The sequence below is a fragment of the Gymnoscopelus braueri genome (assembly GCF_963280865.1).
Source record: "Gymnoscopelus braueri genome assembly, chromosome: 22".
Lineage (NCBI taxonomy): Eukaryota > Metazoa > Chordata > Actinopteri > Myctophiformes > Myctophidae > Gymnoscopelus > Gymnoscopelus braueri.
In genome coordinates, this window is record NC_137624.1 from 5,774,410 (window position 1) to 5,801,750 (window position 27,341).

The window sequence follows — 27,341 nt, forward strand, 5'->3', positions numbered from 1 at the left end:
CATTTTTAAAGCCTTTATTTCATAGTATGGGATGTTATACATTTTGCTTGGGAAAAGGGCACTTAATTTCATGTATGTAGTAAAACGTTCCCCCATCTTAAACGTAAAGTAGTGTAGTGTGAATGGATTGCATGAGTATGTGTATCTCCAGCAATCTGGTTTCATGGAAACGATGCATATCGCATGACCAGAACCCAACCTTTATTGCATCGGTTCTCAAACTATGGGCCGGGACCCCCAGGGGGGGTCACCAAATGATTTTGGGGGGGTCCCCAGATGATTTGCTCAATATGCAACATTGTTTTCTCACTCAACAGTAAACAAACCAACATGCAGTATAAGTGTATACAGGGTATCTGCATGTTTCTAAAGTGACAATTTAAGGACTTTTAAGACCTTTTTAATCCCTCTAAAACAAAATTAATACAAAAGACCATTACTGCGTCAAAAGCAACAATCAACAAACTATACTATAAAAAATTGTCAAACATTGGCCAAATTGTCAAATGTTACAAATGTTATGTCGAACCGAGTCAAACTAAAATTAATGCCTCTACTCCTACAATTCAAAGTGCTTGTCAGGGCTGGGGGTTCCCAGTTGAAATACGTTATTTTTTTGAGGGGTCGTGGCCTGAAAAGTTTGAGAACCACTGCTCTATTGCACAATTATTTACAAATGTGAATTCCATGCTCAAATACAGGTTCAGCAACTCTTTCAAAATATATTAAAAAAAACAAAGACGTGGGATTTGCTCAGGTAATGAAAAAGTAATCAAAAATATACCGTCTCCTTTTTGATATTATGCTCATAGATGAAATGTCAGTAACAAAACGATACAAGCCATATACATTCGCATTTTACATCATCATGTAACATTACGTAGGCCCTATCAATGCAGTGCTATTGAAGAACCCCTTTTTTAAACCAATTAAATGCTGTATAGTTCATTGATTGGGGTCCCCCAGGGGTCAGAACTAAACCCCCTCCTTTTTCTCCCTCTATAGTATAGATGAGATTTGGTATAGTCTATACCAAGTCTCATAGAAGTCACAACGCGTCACAACCGCTATATACTTCATTGCCTGGAGTCCCCCAGGGGGCTACACTAAGCCCCCTCCATTTTCCCCCTCTATGCCAAATCTCTTGCTATTTTTACCGAATTGTTTGCCCCAAGAATAATGTCACTAGTGGTTAAAATCTCCATTGGGCATCCGTTGATCACAAACCTCACACTCGGACACATCCAAGATAACTGCCTTCACATGTGGACAATTCTTTACAAACAGAAACAAAACAAAAAGTCACGTAAGCAGCAATTAGACATAACGGATACGCAACAGAGAACAGATAATGACAACTTGACTGGCTACATGCTTCCCGTCCGACGTCCAAACTAGTTAGGGTAGGTTATATGACTACTACAACATGACGTCAATAAGAAGGTCTGATGAGCGGTCTTTGAACTCTCAGAGGTCACCTCAGCACACCCAGATGTCTTTTTACTGTCCGAATAGGCTCTGTGCACAGCAGCCATATTGGAAAGAAATTGGGCCTCTTCCTTACTTCCTTCACTATTTTATACTAATTAAGGATATGTTCCATTTAGTGTAGCATAGTGGTTCTCAAACTTTTTAATTTCAAGGACCCCCATAACTCTTAAGAGTGTACAAATGGGTCCATTTGGTTCCATGTGTACACTCTCAGAGTTACTGTGAGTGTTTCCAGTGAGCCAACATGCACAATATCAGCACCCTGACTCTGTTTGACCAGAATGGACCAGAGCCTTAAATTAGTGTAATTGGTAAGACACGTGAAGGAAGTAAGGAAGAGGCCGAATTTCTTTCCAATATGGCTGCTGTGCATATAGCCTATTGTAGCATGTACCCCCTTTTTACACCATTCAAACACAATCACGTCTTGAAACAATTCTTATACCCATCTGAGGCAGTATTTCGCATCCCAACTGATCTCAGCATTGATAAATGTACTTTTAAAAAAAATCCAGCCCACATTTGAACTTGAAAAACGAAATACAAATGCAGTGGCAGTGAAATGTTGTTGGCAAGATGTGTTGCTTCTAGCTCTATATTGGATTACATTCAAGTGCAATATAATATACATAATCGTACTGTGAATGACAAACTGGCTGTTTTTGTGATGTCCATATATATACATACATACTGTATATATATATAAACACACACACCGTATTTCCCCAAATAGTAGCCCGGCAGCAAATTGCAGACGGGCGCCTAATAGCCGCCGGGGGTTTGACCCCATTTTGCGTATTAAGCACCGGTCCGATAAACACCGGGCGGCTATTATTAGCATTTTCTTAAGCCCGCATTGTGAGCTTGTAGGTCTGCTATTTTCAAATGGCTGAAATGTATATTGGGCTGAAGTGGGTAATGTAGGTTTTGTAATAATAATCAAAATCAAGTAACAAGTAACTCAAGTTTTCAAATAATTGTAGTGGAGTAAAAGTACAATATTTGCCTCTGAGATGTAGTTGAGTAGAAGTAAAAGTACAGAAAATTGGAAGTAACTTTAGTTACTTTACACCACTGGTTAATGATGGTTGTCTAATTGTGCTGAGCAGGGAGAAAAATGTAGCAGAGCCTGAACGCCAAGCTAAAATATTATATCCACACTTGTACATTCCATAATGTACGTGTCCAAGTCGATTTTGTGAAATAAACGCCCAGGCTACTATTTGGGGAAATACGGTATACATGCTCAGTTGCTCACCAAAGCAAAGAGTGGGTTAACAAACCGTATATTCAGAGTATAATGTTATATCAAAGCATTTTACACATTTAACACCCAGTTCAGTTCTGTCAGACGGTACAAAAGCAGACCCTCTGGGGTCTAATTCTGCACTTCGGGAGATCAATCAGACTTTGGTTACCTGCAAAACACTGATGAAATGTCTACAAGGTGTTTTCCGAAACTCTGAAATAAACCGTTTGAGGCACTGACCATTTACAAGCAAACGCAACATGACCTCCTTAAGGGCTTGATATACGCTGCTGCGCGTGGCGAAATAGCTGGCCTATAAGCTCGCAACGCGCTGGTGAGCTTATAGGTCGGCTATTTGTGCTGCTGAGCGAACACACGCAAACCGAGTTACGAAGCCGGGGCTTCATTCTGTCACTGCGGCCGGTAACCGCCCAGCTGCGCCGCGTAGCTGGAGGCCGGCGGCCGCGCTTCCGCCGACTCCCCGCCGCCCTCCGTGGGCGTGGCCTGCGGCGACGCCTCCTCCAGCGGGCAGAACTTCAGCAAGAGCGACCCGCCTCGCTCCTCCTCCTCCTCCTCCTCCTCCCCCGTCGCCCCGTCGCCCGGCCCTCCGGTGGCGCGCATCAGGAAACACGGGTTGCGCGGCGGGAACCGCTGCGACTGTCCGCTGGTAGCCTCCGGCGTGTCGGGGTTCTCCTCCGAGTCCAGCAGGGGCTGGGTTGACTCCGAGCGCGCGAACGAGCCCGGGTTCTGGCCCTTGTAGCCGTTGGTGGCGGCGGAGGCGGAGGCGGCGACCACCGAGGAGTACTGGACCGTGCTCGCCGTCGTCTCGGCCGACTCCACGCCCTCGTCGCTGTCCGACACGCTCTGGCGAGGCGACGACGTGCAGGAGGAGTCGCCGCCGATGCCGCTGCTGTGCTCCTCCGACAGGTACTTGTCCTTCTTCAGCGGCAGGCAGTTCTTGTCGTCGTCGAAGAACAGCGAGCGCCCGTCGCAGGTGTCCACCTTGACGACACTGACGTCCGTCGGGGCGTCCTCGTTGGGCGAGTCGGCCTGCGGGGAGGTAAGCAAGGGGTGCGTGTCAAAATCGATGACTGGATTTAACCCATTGAGACCTGAAGCCGATTCTACAAATGTCTTCTAAATCCCAACAGTATTCTGAAAAAACATATGTTTCTATGTCAGTGGTGCTCAAACTTTTTCATGTCAAGGACCCCACAAAAATTATATGTATTTGGCCGCCGACCCCCATCTCAAAATATTGTGTTCCAGGGATCCCCCAGAAGCAAAGATTTGAGTCACAAATGTTCGATTTAAAATATATATACACCGTAATTTCCGGACTATAAAGGTGCACCTGAATATAAGCCAAATTTAGGGGAAAAAACTAATGTGTGCATACAAGCCGCATTGGACTATAAGCCGCAGGTGTGAAATCCATAGATTTAGAAGGTCCCCTAGAGGCCGTTAGCTTAGATTTGCACACATTTTCACAATTTTTCAAAATTAGCAGATCTACAAGCTCGTAGTGCGTCACTCTGTGCCGCGCTACGAGCTTGTAGATCCGCTATTTTTGAATAGCCAAGTGTAAAATAATGCTTTTTAGCTCAAATCGAAAAATGACACAGATGCGTTCCAGGTCTTAATGGGTTCAAAAGGAACTGCTATGTGCGATGCCCGTTCGGGAGCGGGCCGGTTGTGGAAAACCGCTGATCCGATCTGACTTCAAGCTAAAGAGGGCTGCAGCGTTCTTAAAGTCAGTGAAATACAAAAGCAGTTTAACAACATCGGACTCTTTCAAGTCCGCACTGTGGAGACACTTGTTTTGGCAAATAGTTTATTTATTTGTGTTGATCTAAAGCTTCTTTGGGTTTTTGAAAGGCACCATATACATTCAACATATTATTATCATCATCATCATCATTATCATTAGTGTTGGAAGGTGCTCTTAGGGCAAACAAAGTGTAAAAAGCTTTAATAAAAGGGCTAGTTCAACTTGAGATGAAATAGCCCTTATATTAGCCATAATGTAATTTTTTCTTCTTAGATATTTATCTTTATCTTATATTTTTTGTGTTATTTGTGATTTTAGATTTCATCTTAATAATTGAATAACGGTACAAATAACCAATTACTTCAGCATAAGTGAGATTTTATGGTCGACATAAAGTGTTTTTGACAAGTTAAAGATCTATATTGTGATAGCAATCATTGCTATAGAATGTTTGTTCAGTAACTGAGTCTCCCCATCGCTCCAGCTCTATAAACAAAAAAAATAAAATAAATGCAGTGACTTTTTCTAGGTGATTTAATGTAATATACAACAGGATGGAGCTCTTACTTTGGAAGGGAAGTCAGGTGACCAGGTGCCGATACTGCTGCTTCCAGGATTGGGTATCTGAGGCCAGAAGTTCTTCTTGATGCTGTGGAGAACACATGGAGACATCTCGTCATCACATCAGTGTTGATTTCGTCGACTAAAACCATGACTACCTTTTTTCACTGACGAAAACTAAATAAAAACTATGCTGCGATGACTAAAACTAAATATACTGACAATTTCGTCAACAAACAAAAACTAGACTCAAATGTTTGGGAGGTACTAGTGGAGAAGAGATCCAGTAGAACTAAGACTAAAAAGACTATGACTAAAACTAAATAAAGATTTTCTGTCAAAATCAACACTGCATCACATCACATTTCAGCACTAAACACACGAAGAAAAAAAAAGGTAGTAAACGTACGTCTCCTTCTTGTAGATGCACAGCAGCATGGTCAGAACCACGAAGAAGAGGAAGCCAAGACAAACTCCAACCACGATGCCTTCAATCTGCCCCGGAGCTGAAAGAAACACAACATGTCCAATACTTTAGTTAAGTGGTTCTCAACCTTTCCTGGATGAGATTTTCCTAGTTATTACCATTTGCAGTCCATGTGCACTGCGCACGCGCGTGCGTGCCCGCACACACACACTGTAGATTCAAGACATTGTTTTCTACATTAGAGCATATCAACCAGTCAAGAGGGTAATTCATGTGCCAGGTGCGAGTTGCAAATACAGCCATAATTTGCAGATACTGACAGTCCGAGCCAGTCGGTGCCTGGGACTGGTCCGGGTAGCCTCAATGAAAAAAATCTGGCCTGTAACCTATGACCTTTAAGACCGTAGCTCTGTGAGGCCCTAGTTACTCCCTAGTTACTCCCTTTTCTCTATCTCTCACTTTGGTTTTGCAGACGGAGAACCCTTTGTTTGTCCACATTCTTGTATTAAGGTATAATTATGTGTATTATTACTTTTGCATTGCATGTGTTATTTAGTAGCAATGAATTCTGACTACAGACTGTTTGTGCGTTGTTCACTGCTATGGCCAAGGCCACCTGATGATTTTAGGCCCAGAAAGATGATAAGAGGCAACCCTCCCTTTTGTTCTCCCTTGGGAGGGGCGAGAGTGCCTGAAAAGTCTATGTTTTCTGTATTCCTGTTCAGCTAAGGCTGACATCAATAGAGCATCCGTGTGTACACGTATCAATACAATTCAGAAAAGTACGGTTCTAGTTTCGATACAAAATAGCCACATCAGGACCCACTTGAAAATCTAAAAAAAAAAAATGTGTCCGCAGCCCACCTATCTGAGATGGGTGGGCCTTGTGCGTTTTCAGAGCATGTTTATTTTAATGAGCAATCGATTGATTGTGTACCGGCTTGTATCAATGGAATTAACATAGTAAAACTTCTAACTAACTAACTAACTAATAATAGTTCATATTTGTCGGTATCACAAGTAAACTATTTTTTCAAGGTTTGAAAGATGATTAATTAATGTTATATTATCGTTCAAATCGTAGTGTTTTGCAAATTATTTGGGGGCCCACTAACAATATCCTCACGGTGCCCACAGGTTGAGAATCAGTGGAATACGTTAGTTCGAAAAACATGTCCACTATGTTAGGTTTGAGGTCTTTCTGTGTTCATTTAGACATTAGAACAATGGCAGGAAACTACGAGCAGACAGGGGAGGAAATGCAACACAGGTCTCCAGTTGGAGCTGAACGGAGGAGAGGTTGCGATTAAACGCTCGGTCAGCTCAACCCAGGGCTTCCCAAACGTTCACATGCCACGAATCACCAAATAGTCCCTGGCTGCAGCCTCTCTACTGCCAAATACACGGAGTAGAAACACCCACTCTAGGGCTTAGCGATACGACTTCAAATCAATATCACGATGATTTCGAACTTTTGCCTCGTTTATGATTAATGAAAGATCATTAAAAAAAGTAGATCTACAAGCTCACAGAAAAGCTTGTAGATTGGCTATACGTATAATACAGGGTTAACCCATTCAAACCGGGAAAGCATCTGTGTCATTTCAGATTTTTGCGTTGGCTATTCGAAAAATAGCAGATCTACAAGCTCACAGCGCGTCACTTCGTGCCGCGCTGCAAGCTTGTACATCTGCAATTTTTTTTTACATTTTGTTTTTAATCTTGAAAGTGCGACAACTACTGATTTAGACGGCATTTGTAGAATCGGCCTCAGGTCTTAATGGGTTAAGTGGTCAATTAGACTAATCTGTTCCGTTGATGATGAAAAAAAAAATCGATTCAAATTATTTTTGCGTCGATTCATTGATAAAATAAACTAAAATACTTGCTTCTCGATTATACGTTTCAATACATTTTGGATTAATTGCCCAGCCTCAGACCAGCTCCGAACCACTCACCGTATTTCAGAGTGCTGAAGGAGTGCTCGGTGCCGTTGACCGAGCCCTGCTCCGTGGAGGCCATGATCCAGGCCATGTACTTGGTGTTGCTCGACAGCGAGGTCAGCTGGTACGAGTGTGTGTCTGCTGACACCATTACCTCTGCACACACACACACACACACACACACACACACACACACACACACACACACACACACACACACACACACACACACACACACACACACACACACACACACACACACACACACACACACACACAGGACAAACACATAGGGTAAATGGTTCCATTTGTACACTCTCAGAGGTGCAGTAACAGTGTAGATTAAACATGTTATCAAATGGGGGGTCTGTGGTCTAGTAGTCACTACTAAGCAGTGGTGGAAAAAGTACTCAAATGTTTTACTTAAGTAAAAGTATCAATACTTCAATGTAGAAGTACTCTGGAATTCAAAATGTACTTGAGTAAAAGTACAAAAGTATTGGCATCAAATTGTACTTAAAGTTCCAAAAGTAAAAGTACTCAAATGTTTGAAAATAGCAGATCTACAAGCTCACAACGCGTCGCGATGCGACGCGTTGTGAGCTTGTAGATCGGCTATTTTCAAATAGCCCATGTATAAAATAGGGCTCAAGTGGTTAATGTATGTTTCATAATATCATAATTTATATCTGAAAAGTAACTACTAACTAGTTTTCAAATAATTGTAGTGGAGTAAAAGTACAATATTTGCCTCTAAGATGTAGTGGAGTAGAAGTAGAAGTATTGGAAATTGGAAATACTCAAGTAAAGTACAAATACCTCAAAATTGTACTTAAGTTAATGTACTTAGTTACTTTACACCACTGCTACTAAGTAGTGTATGTCAAACTGGGGGGGTCCTTCAAATTCAAAAGGTTCAGGGTCACTGGTCTAGATGATAAACCTACCTTTCTCGTCGCCATGTCCCGTGGAGTAGAAGACGGTGTAGTTGGTGATGAAACCACGTCGTCGGTCTTCAGGGATGGCCTTCCACTCCAACACTGCCTCCGTGCTCCCGGGTTTTCCCTTTAGCCTCACCGAGGGCCCCTCCAATGGCACTGCAACGAAACATGTAAAAAATATAACCCAATGGTAATGCAATGAAATATATGTCAACAAACATATAACTCTCCAATGGCACTGCAACGAAAAGAAATGTTAAGAAAAATATACTGCATGCCCAATACAACCCAATGCCATTGCCACTGCAATGCAACATGTCAACAAACATAACCCTCCAATGGTAAATAACCATTGGAGGGTTACGGTATATGTAGTCAATTAATTTAAGTCCCCTTACATCTGTATGCAAATTAATTCCTGCACATGGTCCTTCCTCCTAATAGCACAGCTTATAATATTTAGTTTTGTGTACTCCTTTAAGCATGTTAGCTTATGTCACACACCAGGTAGATGTTCTGGCATTCTAGCCCTCATGGATAAATATGGTTTTGTTTACGTTCATGTCTTGAAAAACGTTGTTTGCCGAACATTCAGTGTCAAGCACCACTTTGACACTAAACAGGAGGGGTTTTTCAAAGATTTCAAACGTGCCCAGGTATGCAAACTCTGAACTGTATATGATAAGATGTTCTGGGCGTCTTGGAGTGGTCTGAGTCTAAGGATCATTACAATGTCCTGATGAAAAAGAACATGAAATAAAATGTAATGATGGTGACAGCCAAAGATGGCAACAGCAGTAATCAAATGTCACCCCTCACCTCCTTGTTCCAGATAGGCAGCTTCAGTCCTGGCTGTTCCCACCCATCCAGAGTTGTACAGAGGATACACCGAAATGTTGTAGCGCTTGAACTTCTCCAGGTCACCTAATGGTCACATAATTTAAAAAAAGGTTACTGCTTTAGTTACTGCCTTGTCAACTATTTCAGGAGGGCTGCAACAGTTAATAGAACTAACTGATTTTAATCAAAAAAATATATATATTTTTTTAATTAAAAAGCAGACCTACAAGCTCGACGTGTCGCTATGTGACATGTTCTGAGCTTTAGATATGAATAGATCAGAATCTGAAGATCAGCTTGTAGATCGGAATTAAGAAAAATAAGTAGAGGCCTTGGACTTTACTTTTCATTGTGAATCTACCATGTGCATTTTAGCTGTGAAAGTTAACGCCCTTTGTTGGAGTATGTCGTCCAACATGACAATACGTTGACGCTGTTTACACTTTATCTCACGTGCAATGCTGCTTCGTGGACCTACCGAAGTGTTACCTTTAGGCACCTTACAGTATGTCTAACCTCATGTACATACTGTTCCAGCTGGATTATGCTATGTGTATGTAAATGTCGATATTTTAGATTTTTGCCTATCCTTGACATGTTTGTATTTACTGTTTGATTTATTTCAACCCCCCGCCCACCCCCCCCCCCCCCCCCCCACCTCTTCTTTTTCTTTTTTTTCTTCCTGAAAACAACAAAAAACGATGGAGCTTGCGCAAAAACAACTTTCAACCCCTTTCTTTACACTTGTAAACCTGTGATGTGACAATAAAAGTTTATTCTGATTCTGAAATGGAAAATCAATACATATAATTACATATTGTTGCTGTCAGACAGAAACTTTGTATCACCATATTTAAACTTTTAGTTATTTCCGTAATTTAATGCCATACTTCATCACACTACAGTGTGAGACAAAAGTAGCCATGATATGACTCGTTTTGAGCTTGTAGATCTGCTATTTTTTACTACTACTACTATTACTACTTTTGGACATATGAGGTTTCCACCCGACCGCAAACCATATGTTATGCAAGGGATAATGTGGCGGAATTTGAAGCCCGACAGGGTGATTATATAACCACCCTGAAGGGCTTTAAATTTCAATAATGACCACCTCCCCATGCATTATCCCGCTTATTACACGGCTACTTAATAAATACATACATAAATTTACCCAATAGTAACAACAAAAAGAAATATATCCTTGCTTACAGCAATGAAAGTATTCCATAAGTATTGGGCTGGGCGGACAAGCTCGCCTCGGAAAACAAATGACAGTATTCCACAAGGTAACTATCAAGGTAATTATCGCTAGCAAAGAAGAGATTACCTATTTGGGTTGTGTTCTTGACAAATACCTGACAGGTGAAAGCATGGCTACAAAGGTGGTCAAAAGAGTAAACCAGAGAACCAAATTTATGGGCAGAGTTTCCTCTTTTGTCAACCCTCAGGCCCTCAGGACCCTCTCTGGGGCCCTGATTCAACCACTTTTTGACTATGCTTGCACCTCCTGGTACTCCAACACCTCAGTGTCACTGAAGACTAAGCTTCAAACCTCCCAAAACAAACTGATTCGGCTACTCCTCGGATTGGGGCCCATGACCCACCTTTCTCCCACCCATTTTGCCAGCCTAGGCTGGCTCAGGGTGGAAGACAGGGTTAAACAACAAAAAATGGGACTGGCCTTCAAAATTGTAAATGCAAATTTGCCCGATATGCCCCCTATTCCCGCATATCTGAGTAAATACCTCCAAAAGGTTAGCGACACCCACAGTCACAATACCAGAGGGAGCGTTAACAACAATTTGGTACCACCCACCCATAAAACAAACATGGGCAAATTCTCCTTCTACAGCACTGCCACCCAGGATTGGAATAGTCTAACTCCATCCCTCAAAAAATGCAGTTCGCTGGGCTCATTTAAAAGAGCCTTAAAAAATCACCTTTCAGGAGGCCAAAGGAGGAGGTAGTACCATTTTCCCGTTAGACAGCAGACCCTCCCCCCCCTGTTCTTGTACTTTTTTTTTTTTTTTTTTTTTTTTCCCCTCTTTTTTTTGTTGTTGTTGTACATAGTGTTATTTTTTTGCTGTTTATTTTGTAATGATATTTGAACTGTGGTGCCACTATATATGCCTATGAATTAAATACCAAGGCCCTCATTGGAAACAAGTCCGCAAGGACTTTTATGAACGGACCTGTTAGACAAAGTATTTTAAATGTAACTGTGCTGTTTTACATTTTTTTGCCTAATAAAATATTCAATCAATCAATCAAAAAAACGGAAAACTCGCCCCAAAACACACTTGCCCCCCATTCTATATACCGCCGATTTGCCTGTAATACCGATTTGCCTCGGGGCGACTGTGTTTTAGGGCGAGCGTTTTGGTATTCCCCCGTTGTTGTGCCACGATAAACAAGGAAGTGCAGTGGATCAAATAGAATCACTTTTCGGTTATTGCATCGTCTATTTCTCACTTCAAATGTTTTCAAAAACATTCTTGAGAGCAACCTTTAGTTGTAAATTACATTGGTTGTTTGTTTACATGGCTGTCATGTTGGATAAAGCATAAAACCAAGCAGCGCAGGTTGGCACGAGCAGGTGCTCTGAGTCTCTGATTACACAGCGGTCCGTTATAGAACTCATCGGTCATTATCCAGAAATAATGACCGTTGACTGACCAATCAGAATCGAGCATTCAACCAAGCCGTGTAATAAACATTCATATTCATCATCATCATCACCTCTGATGTTGGTTCTGGTGGCGTTTCCCAGCTCTCTCTGCCAGTCCAGCTGTCCGCCGCCGGCCGCCACCCACTCCACCACGTAGTGGGTGACGTTGTACCTGTGAGGGTCCGGCAGGGTGGGCGGCTGCCACTCCACCCGCAGGGTGTCGCCGTTACCGGAACACGTCAGCCCGCCCACAGCAGGCAGCTCTGAAAACACACACACACACACACACACACACCGTCACGATCTTGATATTTTACTTAACGATTAATTGTCACACGAATAATTGCGATTTAACCCGTTAAGACCTGAGTCCGATTCTAAAAATGTTTTCTAAATCCCAACAGTTTTTTGAAAAAAAAAAAAAAAAATATATATATATATATATATATATATATATATATATATATATATATATATATATATATATATATATATATATATATATATATATATATATATATAAAAAGATATCTTAAAATATTTTGTTCCAGCTATTGTTCTGCTATTTTAGAAAAATCGTGAAAATCTTTGCACGTCTTTGAATATATATATTTTTTAAGTGAACATTTGTAACTCAAATCTTTGCTTCTAGGGGGGGTCCCTGGAACTAAATATTTTGAGATGGGGATCCACGGCCAAATACATATAATTTTGGGGGGGTTCTTGACATGATCAAGGTTGAGAACCACTGATATTAGCAGCATAAGTGTTTCAGAAAACTGTTAGCCTGTAGGACTATGTGTAGTGAGTGACAAAAACCACCCTCCCCGCCCGGCTTCCCTCCCCCGAACACGGGCCAATTGTGTTCGTGAAGACGCTTGAGAAAGCCGGATGCACCGCGGTGGATTTCGAACCCACAACCAAGGTGTTAAGGTAATTTTGACACATGAGAACACCTACTCTGTGCCTGTCTAGTGATGACCATGGTTGCTTTGGGAGACTCTCCCATGGCGTTGCGGGCGATGACTTCGATGTAAGCCGACTGCTTGTCGAGCAGCTCCAGCTCCTTGATGATGGTGATTTCCCTCTCAGCGGAGCCGTGGTCGGAATCCGTGCGGTTGACCGCCACGCTCTCCCAGTCCACGCCACGGACCCTTATGTCAAAGCTTCGGATTTTCCCGTTGGACACCACAGGATCCTACCCAAGACAAAAGGCAGATACATGGAATTAAACAAAAATAAAATCTCACGCCTGAAAATGTTTTTTCGGGCCGAGTCCCAATCTGTGATTTGTGGAACCGTGTGGAAAGGAGCCACCCCACATTATAGTTTAGTGCACGGGCGGCCCTGGCAAAAAAAGAAAAAACAATAAGACGGCCTGCTAATCACCGCTGATCGCTGCCCCGACCTCAAGCTTCTTCCACACACATGTGCGTGTGTGTGAGTAGTACAGACACAGAAGAGAATGATACATTTTAGCTAATGATGGACTAAATAAATGCTGAGCAGATTAAATGTATGAAAAAAGACATGGACACAAAGATGTCTTTTTTTTTTACATTTCCTGTTGATGCATTTTTGACAGGCATCAGAGCATATCATGTATATGAATTTCTATGCCTCATTACAAATCTGTGCTTTAATAAAAGCCATGACGGCCATTTCTTCCTCTGCCAGTATTTGAGATAAGAAGCTTTGTCTGATGAGTGAAAAACAGGCATAAACATATTTCCCACTTATTAGCTAGATTGATTCATTTACCTTAGAAATGACTTCAACTCTTCGTTTGTTTCCAGAATCGCCAGGAGTAATGATCCTCCATACATCTGGTGGACTTTTAGGTTCTGGACAGGAGGAAATAAAAAATAACATTTTTGTTTTGTTTTTAACTAAAATAAAAATAAAAACAATGCTTTACAAAACAAATGGTAACTGAAAGTGTATATGTGTTTAAAAAACGAACAAAAAATCATAGAAAAGATGTCCTTAGTTGTAGTCTTCATAAAATATTGCACGTCGCGATGCAATACGTTGTGAGCTTGTAAATCGGCAACGTTTGGCAAATTTATAGTTCGATAAATTGCATAACGTCACTTTAACATGAATTTTAAAAAATAAAAATGATCTAAAATCACTGCAACAATACCAACCATGAATCCACAAATTATACTTACGGCCCTCTGGTGTTCTGGTGGTGGTATTGCTGCTCCAGTCGCTCCAGTATCCGTAGCCCTCCATGTGGTGTTTACATCGGACCTGACACACGTAACTGGTGTCTGGTCTGAGGAACTGCAGTCTGAACGACTGGATGTCCTTGGCTGTGTCTTCCAGGGGAACCTGAATATCAACCACAACCCGAAAACAACACCATTACACGTCATCCACTCATCTAGAGACTAGTGGTTCTGAAACTTTTTTCATGTCAAGGACAACCCAGATTAATATGTACTTGGCCACGGACCCCCCATTGGAAAATATTTTGTGCCAGGGACCCCCATACAAGAATGTATTCCCACATTCTTTCAAGATCTTTTGAAATTAGCCGATCTACAAGCTCACGACGCATCAATGTACTGTATATAGGGTTAAAGTGGTTAGACTCATTTTACTGGGGACCCCCTGGCGCCTCCTCAAGGACTCCTGGGGGTCCCCGGACCCCACTTTGCGGTTGTTCTACAACCAGGGATGCATTGGTCTTGGGACGCGGTAACACGCCGTGCAACAACCTTTTTGAGCACGCACACGCATCAATTTAAAACAACCTTAAATTCACACCTCAACCAAGTTTACAAAGGCTCCCGACTCACACCAGGTGGATTAACATAGGAATGAGCATAGATGCATATCAATTGTCCATTGTGTGACCTGTAGTGTAGGTGTTAAGCGACGTGCGCGTGACGTCTTTAAAATAGCGTCCCACCACTAACGAAATCACCGATACAACACCGTCTACAACGTCACACAGTCTTTCTGTAAACCCACAGCAGCAAAACATTTCATCCTCCGTTTTTCATATACTGCATTTTCTGATGCTCAAACTAGCACCCATAATCACTGTTGTATCGTTGGGTGTTTTTGGAGCTCACAACAGACCGCTGAGGCATAAAGGTGAAAAGTGTCAAATAACTCTATATTCTGATAGTGATCATTGCTATAGAGTGTTGGTTCATTAACAGGGGTCTCCCCCCTGTCTTTAGTAAACAGAACATACATTTTCAGGCCAATTTGATCCGGATCAGGAGAGAGAACTCATAGCAGATAAACACGTGAAAGTGGAGGTGATAAAACTAAAGAATTAGACAAAATTGGAACAGGAACACCATAACATTTGAAGCTGATTAATGGGTTCTCTCTCCTGATTGGATTAAATTGGCAACGTGCTCTGTTTACTAAAGAGCTGGAGAGACAGGGAGGCCCCTGTTAATGAACAAACACTTCCCCGGGTGGTCCGTGGACCACTGGTGGTCCGTGGTCAGGTATTGCATATGGTCCCTGATCATGCATTGATTGCATTCAGTAATGTAGGAAAGTGAATCGTTTCATTTATTTATTTTCATTATTTTCATATTTTGTAATACTTAGTAACTTAGAAACTTAGTAACTTGGTATTTGATGACAGAGGAATTAAAGACATTATCATCATTATCAGTGTCCCTTGAGGAGGCTTATGCATTAATTCCAAAAGTACTTCAAGCATAACTACCACATAACTACTAAAGGCTAAATGTGTTTTAACCTTTTGTAACTACGTATCTCTGTGACAGTAATCTTTTCCTGCTGGCACACCTGAAGAATGTGTACAGGGCAAGGTTCAAGCCAGAAAATGTGTCCCTGTCCACCACTATAGCCAAGAAGAGACAGACATGGACGACCACCCATAATCATGCCATGGACCACTAGTTGAGAAACAGTGCACTAAATGACCTGGTGACCTAAGATGACTCAATGCAGTCAGTTACTGGGAAGTACGAGGTCAAGAACTTCCACAGAAAAAGGAGTTCTCAAGAAGGGAAAGTGTACGAGATTTGCCGGGTTGAGTCATCATTATTAGGAAATATGCCCATATAATTGCATGTGTCTGCACTCTGCTCGCTCATACACAAGTTACAAATCAGTATAATCAGTTAACATGAGTTTAATATGGATAAAGTAACAGAACAGAATCATGCAACAAATGGTATTAAGCCCTTAGCAGTCATTATTTAAGAACATGTGTCCAACGCATCAGTGGTCCTCAGGTTGATTCTTAGTCAGGGTGGTGGTCCCTGGTTTATAATCAGTTGAAAACCCCTGCTCTATCGCAATGGTTTTCAACCCCTTTCATATCAAGGACCATTATTTATTCGCCATTTGAGTCACGGACCACCATCGCCTCTCAGACCCAACACTTAGAATATTTTGTTATTGTTGGATAAAATGTTGTCCACAATTCCATGCTGTATTGTACTGTAAACATGAATGAATTTACAAGTGAAAATCCGGAATTCAAAATGTACTTGTAAAAGTACAAAAGTATTGGCATCAAAATGCACTTAAAGTACCAAAAGTAAAAGTACTAAAATGTTTGAAAATAGCAGATCTACAAGCTCACAACGCGTCGCGATGTTGTGAGCTTGTAGATCGGCTATTTTCAAATAGCCTATGTATAAAATAGGGCTAAAGTGGGTAATGTATGTTTCATAATATCATAATTTATAAAGTAACTAGAGATAAAAGTAACTACGGTAGTAAATAAAGTTTTCAAATAATTGTAGTGGAGTAAAAGTACAATATTTGCCTCTGAGATGTAATGGAGCGGAAGTAAAAGTACTGAAAATGGGAAATACTCCAGTAAAGTAAAAAATCCTCAAAAGTGTACTTAAGTACAGTACTTGAGTCAATGTACTTACTTACTTTACACCACTGAACATGAGCGAAGCTGTAACTCACCTCGGTCCAGTTTGCAGAGGCCACGGGGCAGTATCGGATCTGATGCTTCAGTCTCACGTATATCTTTTTGATCGGCAGCGTCCAGGTCATCAGGAGGGACGTCGAAAAGTTATTCTCCGAGATCAACCTCACGTCTTGCGGAGGATTCGTTTTCACTGCAAGAACAAAAAGGTGCACGTTAGAGCCAGACGGAATGAATTTGACCCCGTCGTCAAGTAAAGTCCCAACCCTCTTCGCGCCCATTGCGGTTGCTTGGTTGGACAAAAAACCTCTCTCTCCATGCACTTCCACTGAAAAAAAATGAGTTTTTTTTTTGTTGCCTCGTATGACGTATTGATATTTAATGTATTCAATTCTTGTAGTAAACTTGGCCTCAGTAAAAAGGGACAGTATAGTGACTGGGCTGGTGACAGGGCCCCCCCCAATAACTGGATATTGTTCAAATTTTTTGCGAACTCTGCATAAGCAACCAGAAGGAGGCGGAAATAATAATAATAATAATAATATCGTTTATTGTCCCCAAAGGAAAATTGTCTTCACAGGTCTGTTCGTTACAACAAAAACAACAAAACAAACCTAACAACAAAAACAACATATCACAAAGACAAAGACATGAGGTCCCCACTGTACCCAGAAAACCCTCTTATGGACGGGGCAGTTTGTTTAATGCCGCGATGGCTGAGGGGACAAAACTCCTGCTAAAAGTAACCTTTTTCCACTTTAAGGTTCTGTATCTCCGACCAGATGGCATGAGGTCAAAGTAGCGATACAGGGGATGATCAGTGTCATTTGTTATTGAAAGTGCTAAGCGTGTAATGGCCTTATTGTTCATATCAGCAAGTGTGGGTATGGGAAGTCCGATGATTTTGGAGGCAATACGGGTGATACTGTAAAGTTTGTTTCTGTTTGGCATGGACAGTATGGTGAAAAAACATGCGGAACAATACAACAAAACGGGTTGAATGATGCTTTTGTACAGTAATAGCAGAAGATGAGGGGCAACAGATAATGATCTTAACTTGCGGATCACATAAAGTCTTTGCTGAAAACGTTTATGGATAGATGTGATGTGTTGATCAAATCTGAGTCTGTTGTCCAGTGTGAGTCCAAGATATGTGAAACTGTCAACCTGTTCTATTGTTTTACCATGAATGAGGAGTGGGTTGAGTCCAGTTTGGGTTGTGTTAATGACCAGTTCTTTTGTTTTGGCCACATTCAACTCTAAGTAGTTGTCAGTGCACCACTGCGTGAAATGAGAGATGGTGTTATGGAAGTCCGTGATAGAGTTATTGTCATTGAGCAGTCCAAGAATGGCAGTGTCATCAGAGTATTTAAAGTATGTGATGTTGGTGGGTGAGGGGCTGAAACAGTCATTTGTGTATAATGTGTAGAGGAAGGGACTGAGAACACAGCCCTGAGGGGCACCTGTGTTTGTAATGACAGTTGATGAAAATGATGAGCCTACTTTAACTGTTTGTGGTCTATTACTCAGAAAACTGTGAATCCAGTGGATGAGGAGTGGGGGGATGCTGAGGTGATGCAGTTTCTTGATCATGTGATGGCGTTGAATGGTGTTAAAGGCAGAACTAAAGTCAACAAAAAGAATAGAGGCAAAATTGTCCTTTGATGAATCCAGGTGTTGTAGAAGGGGATGAAGGAGGCATGCCACAGCATCCTCTGTCCCCCTCTTGGCCCTGTAGGCAAACTGATACGGGTCCAGCTGTGACCTGACAGCTGGCAGGATGATGTTCAGTATCAGTCTTTCCATAAGTTTCATCATTATTGATGTTAGTGCAACAGGTCTATAGTGGTTGGGTTCTGAGGGGCGGGGTTTCTTGGGTACCGGTATGATGGTGGATGTTTTCCAGAGGGTGGGTACAGACACTGTCCTGTAGGATTCCCAAAAGATGGAGTGAAGGATGGGGGAGAGCTCCATGGCACAGAGCTTGAGCACCTTCGCCGAGATGCCATCCGGCCCTGGCGCCTTGCCAGGCTTACACCTGGCCAGCAGCTGTCGTACATCCTCCTGGGTGAATGGGGGATGTGAAGGCTCCTGGAAGGGGAGGGCTCCCAATAGTTCCTCACAGGCAGCAGAGTAGTCCTGACTGTCAAAACGTTTATAAAAAGTATTCAGTGTGTTTGCAAAGGTGGTAGGATCTGGAGTTGTACAGTTATTTTGTCTTGTCTCACCACCGGTTAGAATTTTGACTTTATTGAAAGCTTGTTTTGTGTTCATGTTACTAAACTCCTGTTCTAGACTGTTTTTGTATTTGAGTTTGGCATTAAGAATTTCATTCTTAATTTGCCCATCAATAATTTTGAGGGCGGCCCAATCCTGGCGTTGAAATGCCTTCTGCTTTTCTCTGAGACTATGTTTAATATGAGGAGTAATCCAAGGTTTGGAGTTTGGATATTTTTTTATTGTCTTTGTGGGTATAGTGGTGGTGATACAGAACTTGATGTAGTCGGTGATCACGGAAACCTTCTCATCCAGGTCGCATTGGAAGACGTCCCAGTCCGTGCATGCCAGAGAGCCCTGCAGCTGTGCGATTGCGTCCTCCGACCACTGGGGGGCGCAGTGGGTCTGCGGTTTGGATCGCTTCAGCTCCGGCTTGTAGTGCGGAAGCAAAAAGACTATGTTGTGGTCTGAGCGTCCGAGTGGAGAGTGCGCTCTCGCACTGAAAGCATCATCAATATTTCCATAACATAGATCCAAGGTACGTTCTTTCCTCGTGGGAACGTCCACATATTGATGGAAAGAGGGCAAAACCCCCTCGAGTCTACAGCTGTTATAATCTCCCATAAAGAACACCGGGGCTTCAGGGTACCTAGCCATCAGAGAGTTAGCTGCCTCGGCTACCTGCTCTGCTGCTATCCTACAGTTGGCTTTGGGATGGATGTAAACACACCCGATAACCACAGTTGGGAATTCTCTTGGGCGATAAAAAGGGCGAAGTGACAGGGTTAGCATCTCCATGTTAGGTGTACAGACTGTGTTGTGGATCTTGATGTTGTTACACCACCTGTTGTTCACGTAGATGCAGACCCCCCCGCCACCATCCTTGTCCGACTGATCTGTCCTGTCTGCCCGTATGACGGTGAATCCGTCCAGGCTGACAGCAGAGTCCAGTATGTCCTCATCGAGCCAGGTTTCAGTCAGGGCGATGATACAAGCCTCCTTGTAGGCTCTCTCCAGACGGCACCGGGCGTGTAATAAGTCCATCTTGTTCCTCAGAGAGCGAACATTGGCCAAGATGATGGAGGGGAGATGGGGTCTGAAGCGACGCTTCCTCAGTCTGGTACGGACACCCCCCCGTCTCCCCCTTTTCCTTGGACGGATCTCCGGTGGTATACCCACCGGTCCCATGTTGCAGAGGATAGAGGACCGTAGTTGGAGTAGATCATCTCGGCTGTAGGTGTAGCTGAGTGTTCCTCCATAGCCACCGCTAACCCCCGTTGCTAACACTGGGCTAGGTTCGGGGGCCACCGCAGAGCTGTCATTTATGATCCAGAGGATTATAAATATAATCCAGGTTATTCTGTACATGTCCAGCATGATGTGCTTAGCCAGACAGTGGGGACTCAGACAAAAAGACTGGACGCAACGCTAAACAACTAAAAGACTAAACAAAAGCTAAACAAATAAGCGAACAGACCCGTGTCGTCGCAGCAGAGCGTGCGCCGTCAGCCGTCAGCCAATCTACAAGCTGAAACAGGGCGGAAGGAGCCCTCCGGTTGGTCGGTCAGGGACCAATCATAAGGCTGACGGCGGGACAATTCTGGGGCTTTTACCGTTTTACTGTTTGAAGATCCGGATCCGTGGATCCAGTCCGAATTCTTTTTTTTATTTATTTAGAGTTGCCAATTATATTTGACCCCCTTTTCTCCCCAATTGAGTCATTATGCCAATTGATTCCTCCCCACACATTTGTGTGTTGTCACTACAGCTGTATCCTACTGACTCACTGACTATCACCCTCCCTCAGTCCATTTTTTTTTTACTTAATTCAAATAGGTAAAATCAACAGGAAGTTGAGTTTCGTATTTAATAGAAATGCTGTGCTGGGTTTTGGGATGTTATATATTGTCAGAATGAGCTCTGTTTGCGTTTGTTTATGTGCTAAAGAGAGTGTTGTTGAGAGCTGTTTCACCGTACAATGTAGAGGGCCGCTCACACAGAGAACTATAACAATATAGTTTTAAAAAAAAATCTAAGTCAAGTGAATGGAAGAGTTCACACAGCAATTATATACAAATACAATGGTGAACGATATAGTTAGAGTTGTACCGTTATATAGTGCTCAGTGTGAACGGGCCCTTATGTCAATGAGTGGAACTTTTTGGATTATCAATTTCTAATCAACCATTGAAGATATCTCACCGATATTTGGAGTTATATCAGGCCAAGGTAACTGCACAACCCAAACCTCTACCAAAGTGCCATTATACTTCAACTCTGAGAGTGTACAAATGATGTGTACAAATGATTCAAATGGACCCGCAAGGGTCCATTTGAATCCATTTGTACACTCTCTCAAATCATTTCGCATTTTCGTTTTTTTTTGGGGTCCGAGGGGACCGAAACTGGACGCGACAAACAGCCGACTTACCGAAGTGATTGGCGTCTTCCACAGCCAGGTGTTCCGATTCGGCTTTCCCCAAAGCGTTGTCGGCCTCCACCCAGATGTCCACCCCGGTGAAATGAGGGAAGACTTCAAAGGAGATCTGACCGCTGTTGTTCTGCATGGCGACACTGGCCTTGGCTCCATCACTGCCGACGACAAAACAATCCATACATTACTCTCACTTCCGAGGACATACAATCCATACATTACTATCACTGCCGAGGACATACAATCCATACATTACAATCACTGCTGAGGACAAACAACCCATACATTACTACTACACTACACTCGCTTTAAACCAGGGGTTCCCAACATGGGGTCCGGTGCCCCCTTGGAAGGCACTAAAGATCTCTACCGTTTAGAGGTAGTCACATATTTTAACACATGTTGCCCAAAATCCCTCACTTGCATTATGGGTCATTACATAGTCAAAAATACACTGAACAACGTTTTGACGTTTTTCAAAAATAGCCAATCTACAAAGCTCATAATGTGTCACAAGCTTGAAGATCTGGTATTTTAGCTGTTATTTTTTTTACTCTTTGAAGACAAACAAGATGCGCTTAAGTGACGTAAATGGTAGTAAATGCAACACTATGAAAGAAACAAAAACAAAAGAGGGTTGGGAACCACTAGTTTGAACCTGTTCAGACCGGATGCGACGTGTGAGTTTAAATGACTCAGCCAAGTTCTGGAACTTGTCGCAATGTGTTAGTTTATTCACAACAAGTGCTACTTGAAACCCTAGCGGCCCTATTCTGGGGGACGAACATTCCGCGAAAATGGCAGATCTACAAGCTCACACGGCGTCTACAATGGTCAAGTGCAAAATAGGGACGGCAGGTTGAAAGTGGTTAAAAATCAGGACACATCAGCTGGATTATTACCGATGTTGTCAAAAAAGGCTAAATAATAGCCAATGTGTCGGCCAAGCGGATATACTGTATCGTTGCTGTCGGGCAAAAACCTCTTATCTCCAGAATTTAACTTTGTGTTTTTCGTAAATTAACGCCCTGCTTGATCATACTACAGCGTCACACAAAAAGCATAAAAAGTAGCAGATCTGCAAGTTCGAAAAGCAGCACGAATCGACACATTTTGAGCTTGTAGATCTGCTATTTTGTGTATTCGAATCCTGGTTAAGTAACAGTTTTAGACGTATGAGGTTTCCACCCGACAGAGACGACATGTAGAATCCATTGGCTTCCAGGGAAATCAACCAAAGTATAGGCCTTGTGTTAGGGCAGGCCACAGCTAAATGGGAAGAGATGGTGGCCTGGGAAACGGAAGGTCCCCGGTTTGATTCCCAGCCCCAGCAATGTGTTGAGGTGTCCATGAGCAAGATAATTAACCCCTACAAGGCTGACCACGTGGGCAGAAATCAGCTGGGTGAAGCTGAAACTGAACTCTTTATGACCGGGAAAGCATCATTTGTGTCATTTTAAGATTTCTTTGGATGGTCAAAAATAGCAGATATACAAGCTCATAGCGCGGCACTCGGTGCCGCGCTATGAGCTTGTATATCTGCTATTTTAGAAAAATCGTGAAAATGTGTGCAAATCTTGGAATATATATTTTTTTAAGTAAACATTAAGTGAACATTTGTAAAATATATTGTTCCAGGGACCCCCAGAAACAAAGTTACAAATGTCCGCTTAAAAAATAATAATTCAAATATTTGCACAAATGTTCATGATTTTAAATAAATAGCAGATCTACAAGCTCATAATGCGGCACTTGGTGCCGCACAATGAGCTTGTATATCTGCTATTTTTGAATAGCCAAAGAAATCTAAAATGACAGAGATGCGTTCCCGGATTGAAAGGGTTAATTCTGATCAAAGAGGTATTATTATCATTATTATTATATTATGTTGGACAGCAGTGGGAGACTGGAAGGGTTTAACTCACGACGCTGTGAACAGTGTGTAGTTGGTGATCAGTTCTCCGGTGCCGCGTTTTCCAGGCTCCCATGTGCAGGTGACGATGGGTGAGATCACGTCACCGTCCTGAGAAGCAATGCAGGACAAACCTGACGGCGTTTCTGGAGGATCTGGATGACGAGGAAAGACACGGCATGTAAGACATTTCACTTCACCCAAAGTATGATTAGCAACGGTTAATCAAACTAATTGATTTGATCAATTTGATTGTAAAAATATATATGAAATAAAATATATTTAATAAAATAATCGATTTTAAGTTTTTTCCCCCAAAACGTTTAAAAAAGAATTGCAAAAAAAATTGCAAAAAGCTCACAAAGTGTCATATCGTGACCCGTTGTGAGGTTGTAGATCTTTGTGTATCGTACCTTGTAGATTTGGGCCGTGAACGTTTTTTTTTTAAGTGGGTCGTGATCCCGAAGAAACACTGATTAGGGCTGGGCAATATGACTTTAAATCAATATCACAAACTTTTGCCTCGATTACAATTATTTAAAAAATATAATAAAAGAAAATAAGCTATTTTTTTAAAATATGTTTTGTATGCCACCAACAAAAGTAACAAAGTACAGGATTAAGTGCTTAATCAGACCAATCGATTATAAAAAATAAAATAAATTGTGTCGATTTGTTGAAAAAATATTTAAAAAAAACCTTGCTTCTCGATTATTCGTTTATAAATAGGTTATTGGTTCTAAAATTTCGGTTTCGATATATTTTCGGTTAATTGCCCGGCCCTCCCACTGATTTCATTTAGTGTGAAAGAGAACAACGTACAGCCCTTGGTCAGGATGATGCCGTGCATCCGTTGATGCGGCGTCAAGAACGGGTTGATCTTGACGTCGCATTTGCAGAACAGCCAGGTGGGAGTCTCTCTGCTGACGGTGAAAGTGACGCTAACGGCCGAGTCGTTGACCTTGGTGTACGTTTCTCTGGGCAGCGTGATCTTGTTGAGCTCCCAGTAGAGGTCGTCTGCGGTGGCTTCGCTCGTGCCCGTGAGCGAGCACGTGGCCGTGAAGTTCTTCCCGATTTCCACCACCGGAGACTGGGGTGCGATCATCACATTCTGCTTGGCTGGCAAGAGAGTTAAGAGAAGGCGTTATAAGTGAACACACAGGCCGAGAAAACGTTACCATTGAGCCCGTTGGTTCTCAGCCCTTTTCTGGATCAGGGCCCGCTTGAAAATCTTGAAAGCGTTCGGGGCCCACCCATCTGACCAATAAAGCCAAATGCACTAATGCAGTGGTTCTCAACCAGTGGTCCTTGGGGGGGTACCAGGGGGTCCCCAGCGAAATTAGTTAACATAGCGTCACAGTCATTTTAACCACTTGGCATTTGGCTATTAAAAAATAGCGGATCTACAAGCTCATAGCGCGGCACAGAGTGCCGCGCTATGAGCCTGTAGATCTGCTATTTTTGAAAAATCTTGAAAATGTGTGCATATCTTTGAATATATATATATATATTTTTAAAGCGAACAGTTTTAACTCAAATCTTTGCTTCTGGGGGTCCCTGCCCCTGGCACAAAACGTTTTCAGATGGGGGTCCGCGGCCAAATGTATATCAATTTAGGGGTCCTTGGCATGAAAAAGGTTGAAAACCACTGCACTAATGCAACACATTGTGAGCTTGACAGACAGACAGGCAGATATGATCATTTTAGTCTATACATGGCCAAATTAGGTAATAACAGCATTGGATCCAATGGAACACAGGTTTATCTTTTCTTTTTCTTTTTTTCAATTCCTGAAAAGTAACGGTTTCCATCCATCCATCCATATGTATGGATTCATGAATTGAAATATGGCCCCTCCCGTTATCCAAGATAGAACATTGGTGGCCCCTGGAATGGAATGTTCTACAACTTCCTGTTATTGTATAAATGTGTGTCCTGTGTTAATGCGTGTCCCGTATAAATGTGTGTCCTGTGTTAATGTGTGTCCTGTATATAAATGTATGTCCTGTGTTAATATGTGTCCTGTATATAAATGTGTGTCCTGTGTTAATGTGTGTCCTGTATAAAGGTGTGTCCTGTATATAAATGTGTGTCCTGTGTTAATATGTGTCCTGTATAAATGTGTGTCCTGTGTTAATGTGTGTCCTCAGGTACTCAGGAGCCGAGATACAGAATTTTTAAGTTTTAAGTTAACAAGGAAGTGGATAGGAGTCTAGATCTTCGAAAAATCATATCTCCTTGGTCTTTGGGTTGTTGTTTTTTTGAAAAACGAGTTAACTCGATCTAGGCAATCAAGTGATGGATTTGAAAAACAAGTTAATTGGATCTAGGCAATCAATGTGTTAATGTGTGTCCTGTGTAAACGTGTGTCCTGTCTTAATTTGTGTCCTGTATAAAGGTGTGTCTTGTGTTAATGTGTGTCCTGTCAGTGTAATTGTGACCAGTTCATAAGCAGGATGACACTACATCCTGTGACACCAGCACACCTCATAGGCAGGTGCGCGTGCGCACACACACACACACACACACACACACACACACACACACACACACACATACACTTACACACAGATTGTGAACAGACACTTACTATAGGAGAGAACAGTGGCGCAGAGCAGACATGACCAGACCACAACCTGAATGGAACCACCTGGACCCATGATGATGTCTCCTGACACAAACACACATCAATCAATCAATCAATCAAGCTGGTAAACTAATGTCAGATGTTTTCATAAACAGTGGTGTAAAGTAACTAAGTACATTTACTCAAGTACTGTACTTTTACTTCTACTTCAGTACATCTCGGAGGCAAATATTATACTTTCACTCCACTACAATTATTTGACAACTTTAGTTACTAGTTACTTTGTAGGTTTTGATTATTATTACAAAACATACATTAACCATTTCAGCCCTATATACCTTTCGGCCATTTGAAAATAGCAGATCTACAACATCACAATGCGAGGCCTTGTGAGCTTGTAGATCTGATATTTTCAAAAGATTTGTATACAATTGAAAACTTGTGAAATGAGAGAGTCTGCATGATGAGCACTTTCTACTTTTGGTACTTTAAGCACATCTTGATACTAATACAATACTTTTGTACTTTACTCAGGTCAATTTTGAATTCCGGACTTTAACAGAGTATTTCTTCATTGCAGTATTGATACTTTTACTGAAGTAAAAAATGTGAGTGCTTTTTCCACCACTGTTCATGAATAAAAAAAACAACAACAACTACTTGCAGCAGTAAATAAATAAATACATGAATAAATACATACATACATAAATAAATAAATAAATACATACATACATACATACATACATACATAAATAAAACAAATACACAAATACATGAATACATAAATAAATAAATAAATATCGGGGCCCGAAAAACAGACATCCCTGTTAGCTACCAGTGTTAGCATCCTTTAGCTCTCTCACTCACACACACACACACACACACACACACACACACACACACACACACACACACACACACACACACACACACACACACACACACACACACACACACACACACACACACACACACACACACACACACACACACACAGTATCTGATCACGTCCAACTAAATCAATAAGTCACGCATGTAACGTTTTACCCGATCGACCGATGATCGCCGTCCCTGGATCAATGTGTTCCTCGTTCTAGTTCAGACTATAAGGCGTCCATGTGTTATAACGTGTTTACAAACAGTGTTAATAACATAATGTTCGTATTCTTTCTGACATGGAACGCAGCCTCTAACAGAGTCTCCTCCTTCTTCCAGTCTGTAGCGTTGGGTTCCGGTCAGCGATGGGGGAAAAAATAACACTTGATCTATAAATCACATGGACGGGTCGAAAGACTGGCGTCCCCAAGCTGTACGCCACTGTTGCCAGGTTTCGCGAAAGAAATACGCAACGAGGTCTATGAAAACAAGCCCAAAAATAAGCGACTAGGCCACTTTAAAAAATAAA

The 27,341-nt window shown here is 42.1% G+C and overlaps 1 protein-coding gene across 1 annotated transcript; it reads right to left on the bottom strand.

Moving 5' to 3' along the window:
* il6st (interleukin 6 cytokine family signal transduce) lies at positions 1 to 27,141 on the bottom strand. Its single transcript, XM_080420039.1, has 16 exons — positions 26,984 to 27,141; positions 25,940 to 26,020; positions 24,171 to 24,467; positions 23,362 to 23,503; positions 21,434 to 21,594; positions 16,824 to 16,978; positions 14,069 to 14,231; positions 13,656 to 13,738; positions 12,855 to 13,092; positions 11,966 to 12,157; positions 9,203 to 9,307; positions 8,390 to 8,539; positions 7,458 to 7,598; positions 5,482 to 5,578; positions 5,079 to 5,160; positions 1 to 3,790 (listed from the first exon to the last, which is right to left on the bottom strand). Exons 2-16 carry the CDS (start codon positions 26,007 to 26,009, stop codon positions 3,152 to 3,154), a joined length of 2,715 nt encoding a protein of 904 aa, XP_080276165.1. The 5' UTR covers positions 26,010 to 26,020; positions 26,984 to 27,141; the 3' UTR covers positions 1 to 3,151.
* Between the last annotated feature and the right edge of the window lie 200 nt (positions 27,142 to 27,341).

What these genes read in the sequence shown, in the direction of transcription:
- il6st (XM_080420039.1), bottom strand. Translation starts at nt 26,009, where the DNA reads ATGGGTCCAGGTGGTTCCATTCAGGTTGTGGTCTGGTCATGTCTGCTC. An exon ending in CACCAGAACCAACATCAGAG is followed by an intron (nt 9,308 to 11,965) that starts GTGATGATGATG and finishes TGTGACCATTAG; the next exon opens with GTGACCTGGAGAAGTTCAAG. An exon ending in CACCTGACTTCCCTTCCAAA is followed by an intron (nt 3,791 to 5,078) that starts GTAAGAGCTCCA and finishes ACCTCCCCGCAG; the next exon opens with GCCGACTCGCCCAACGAGGA.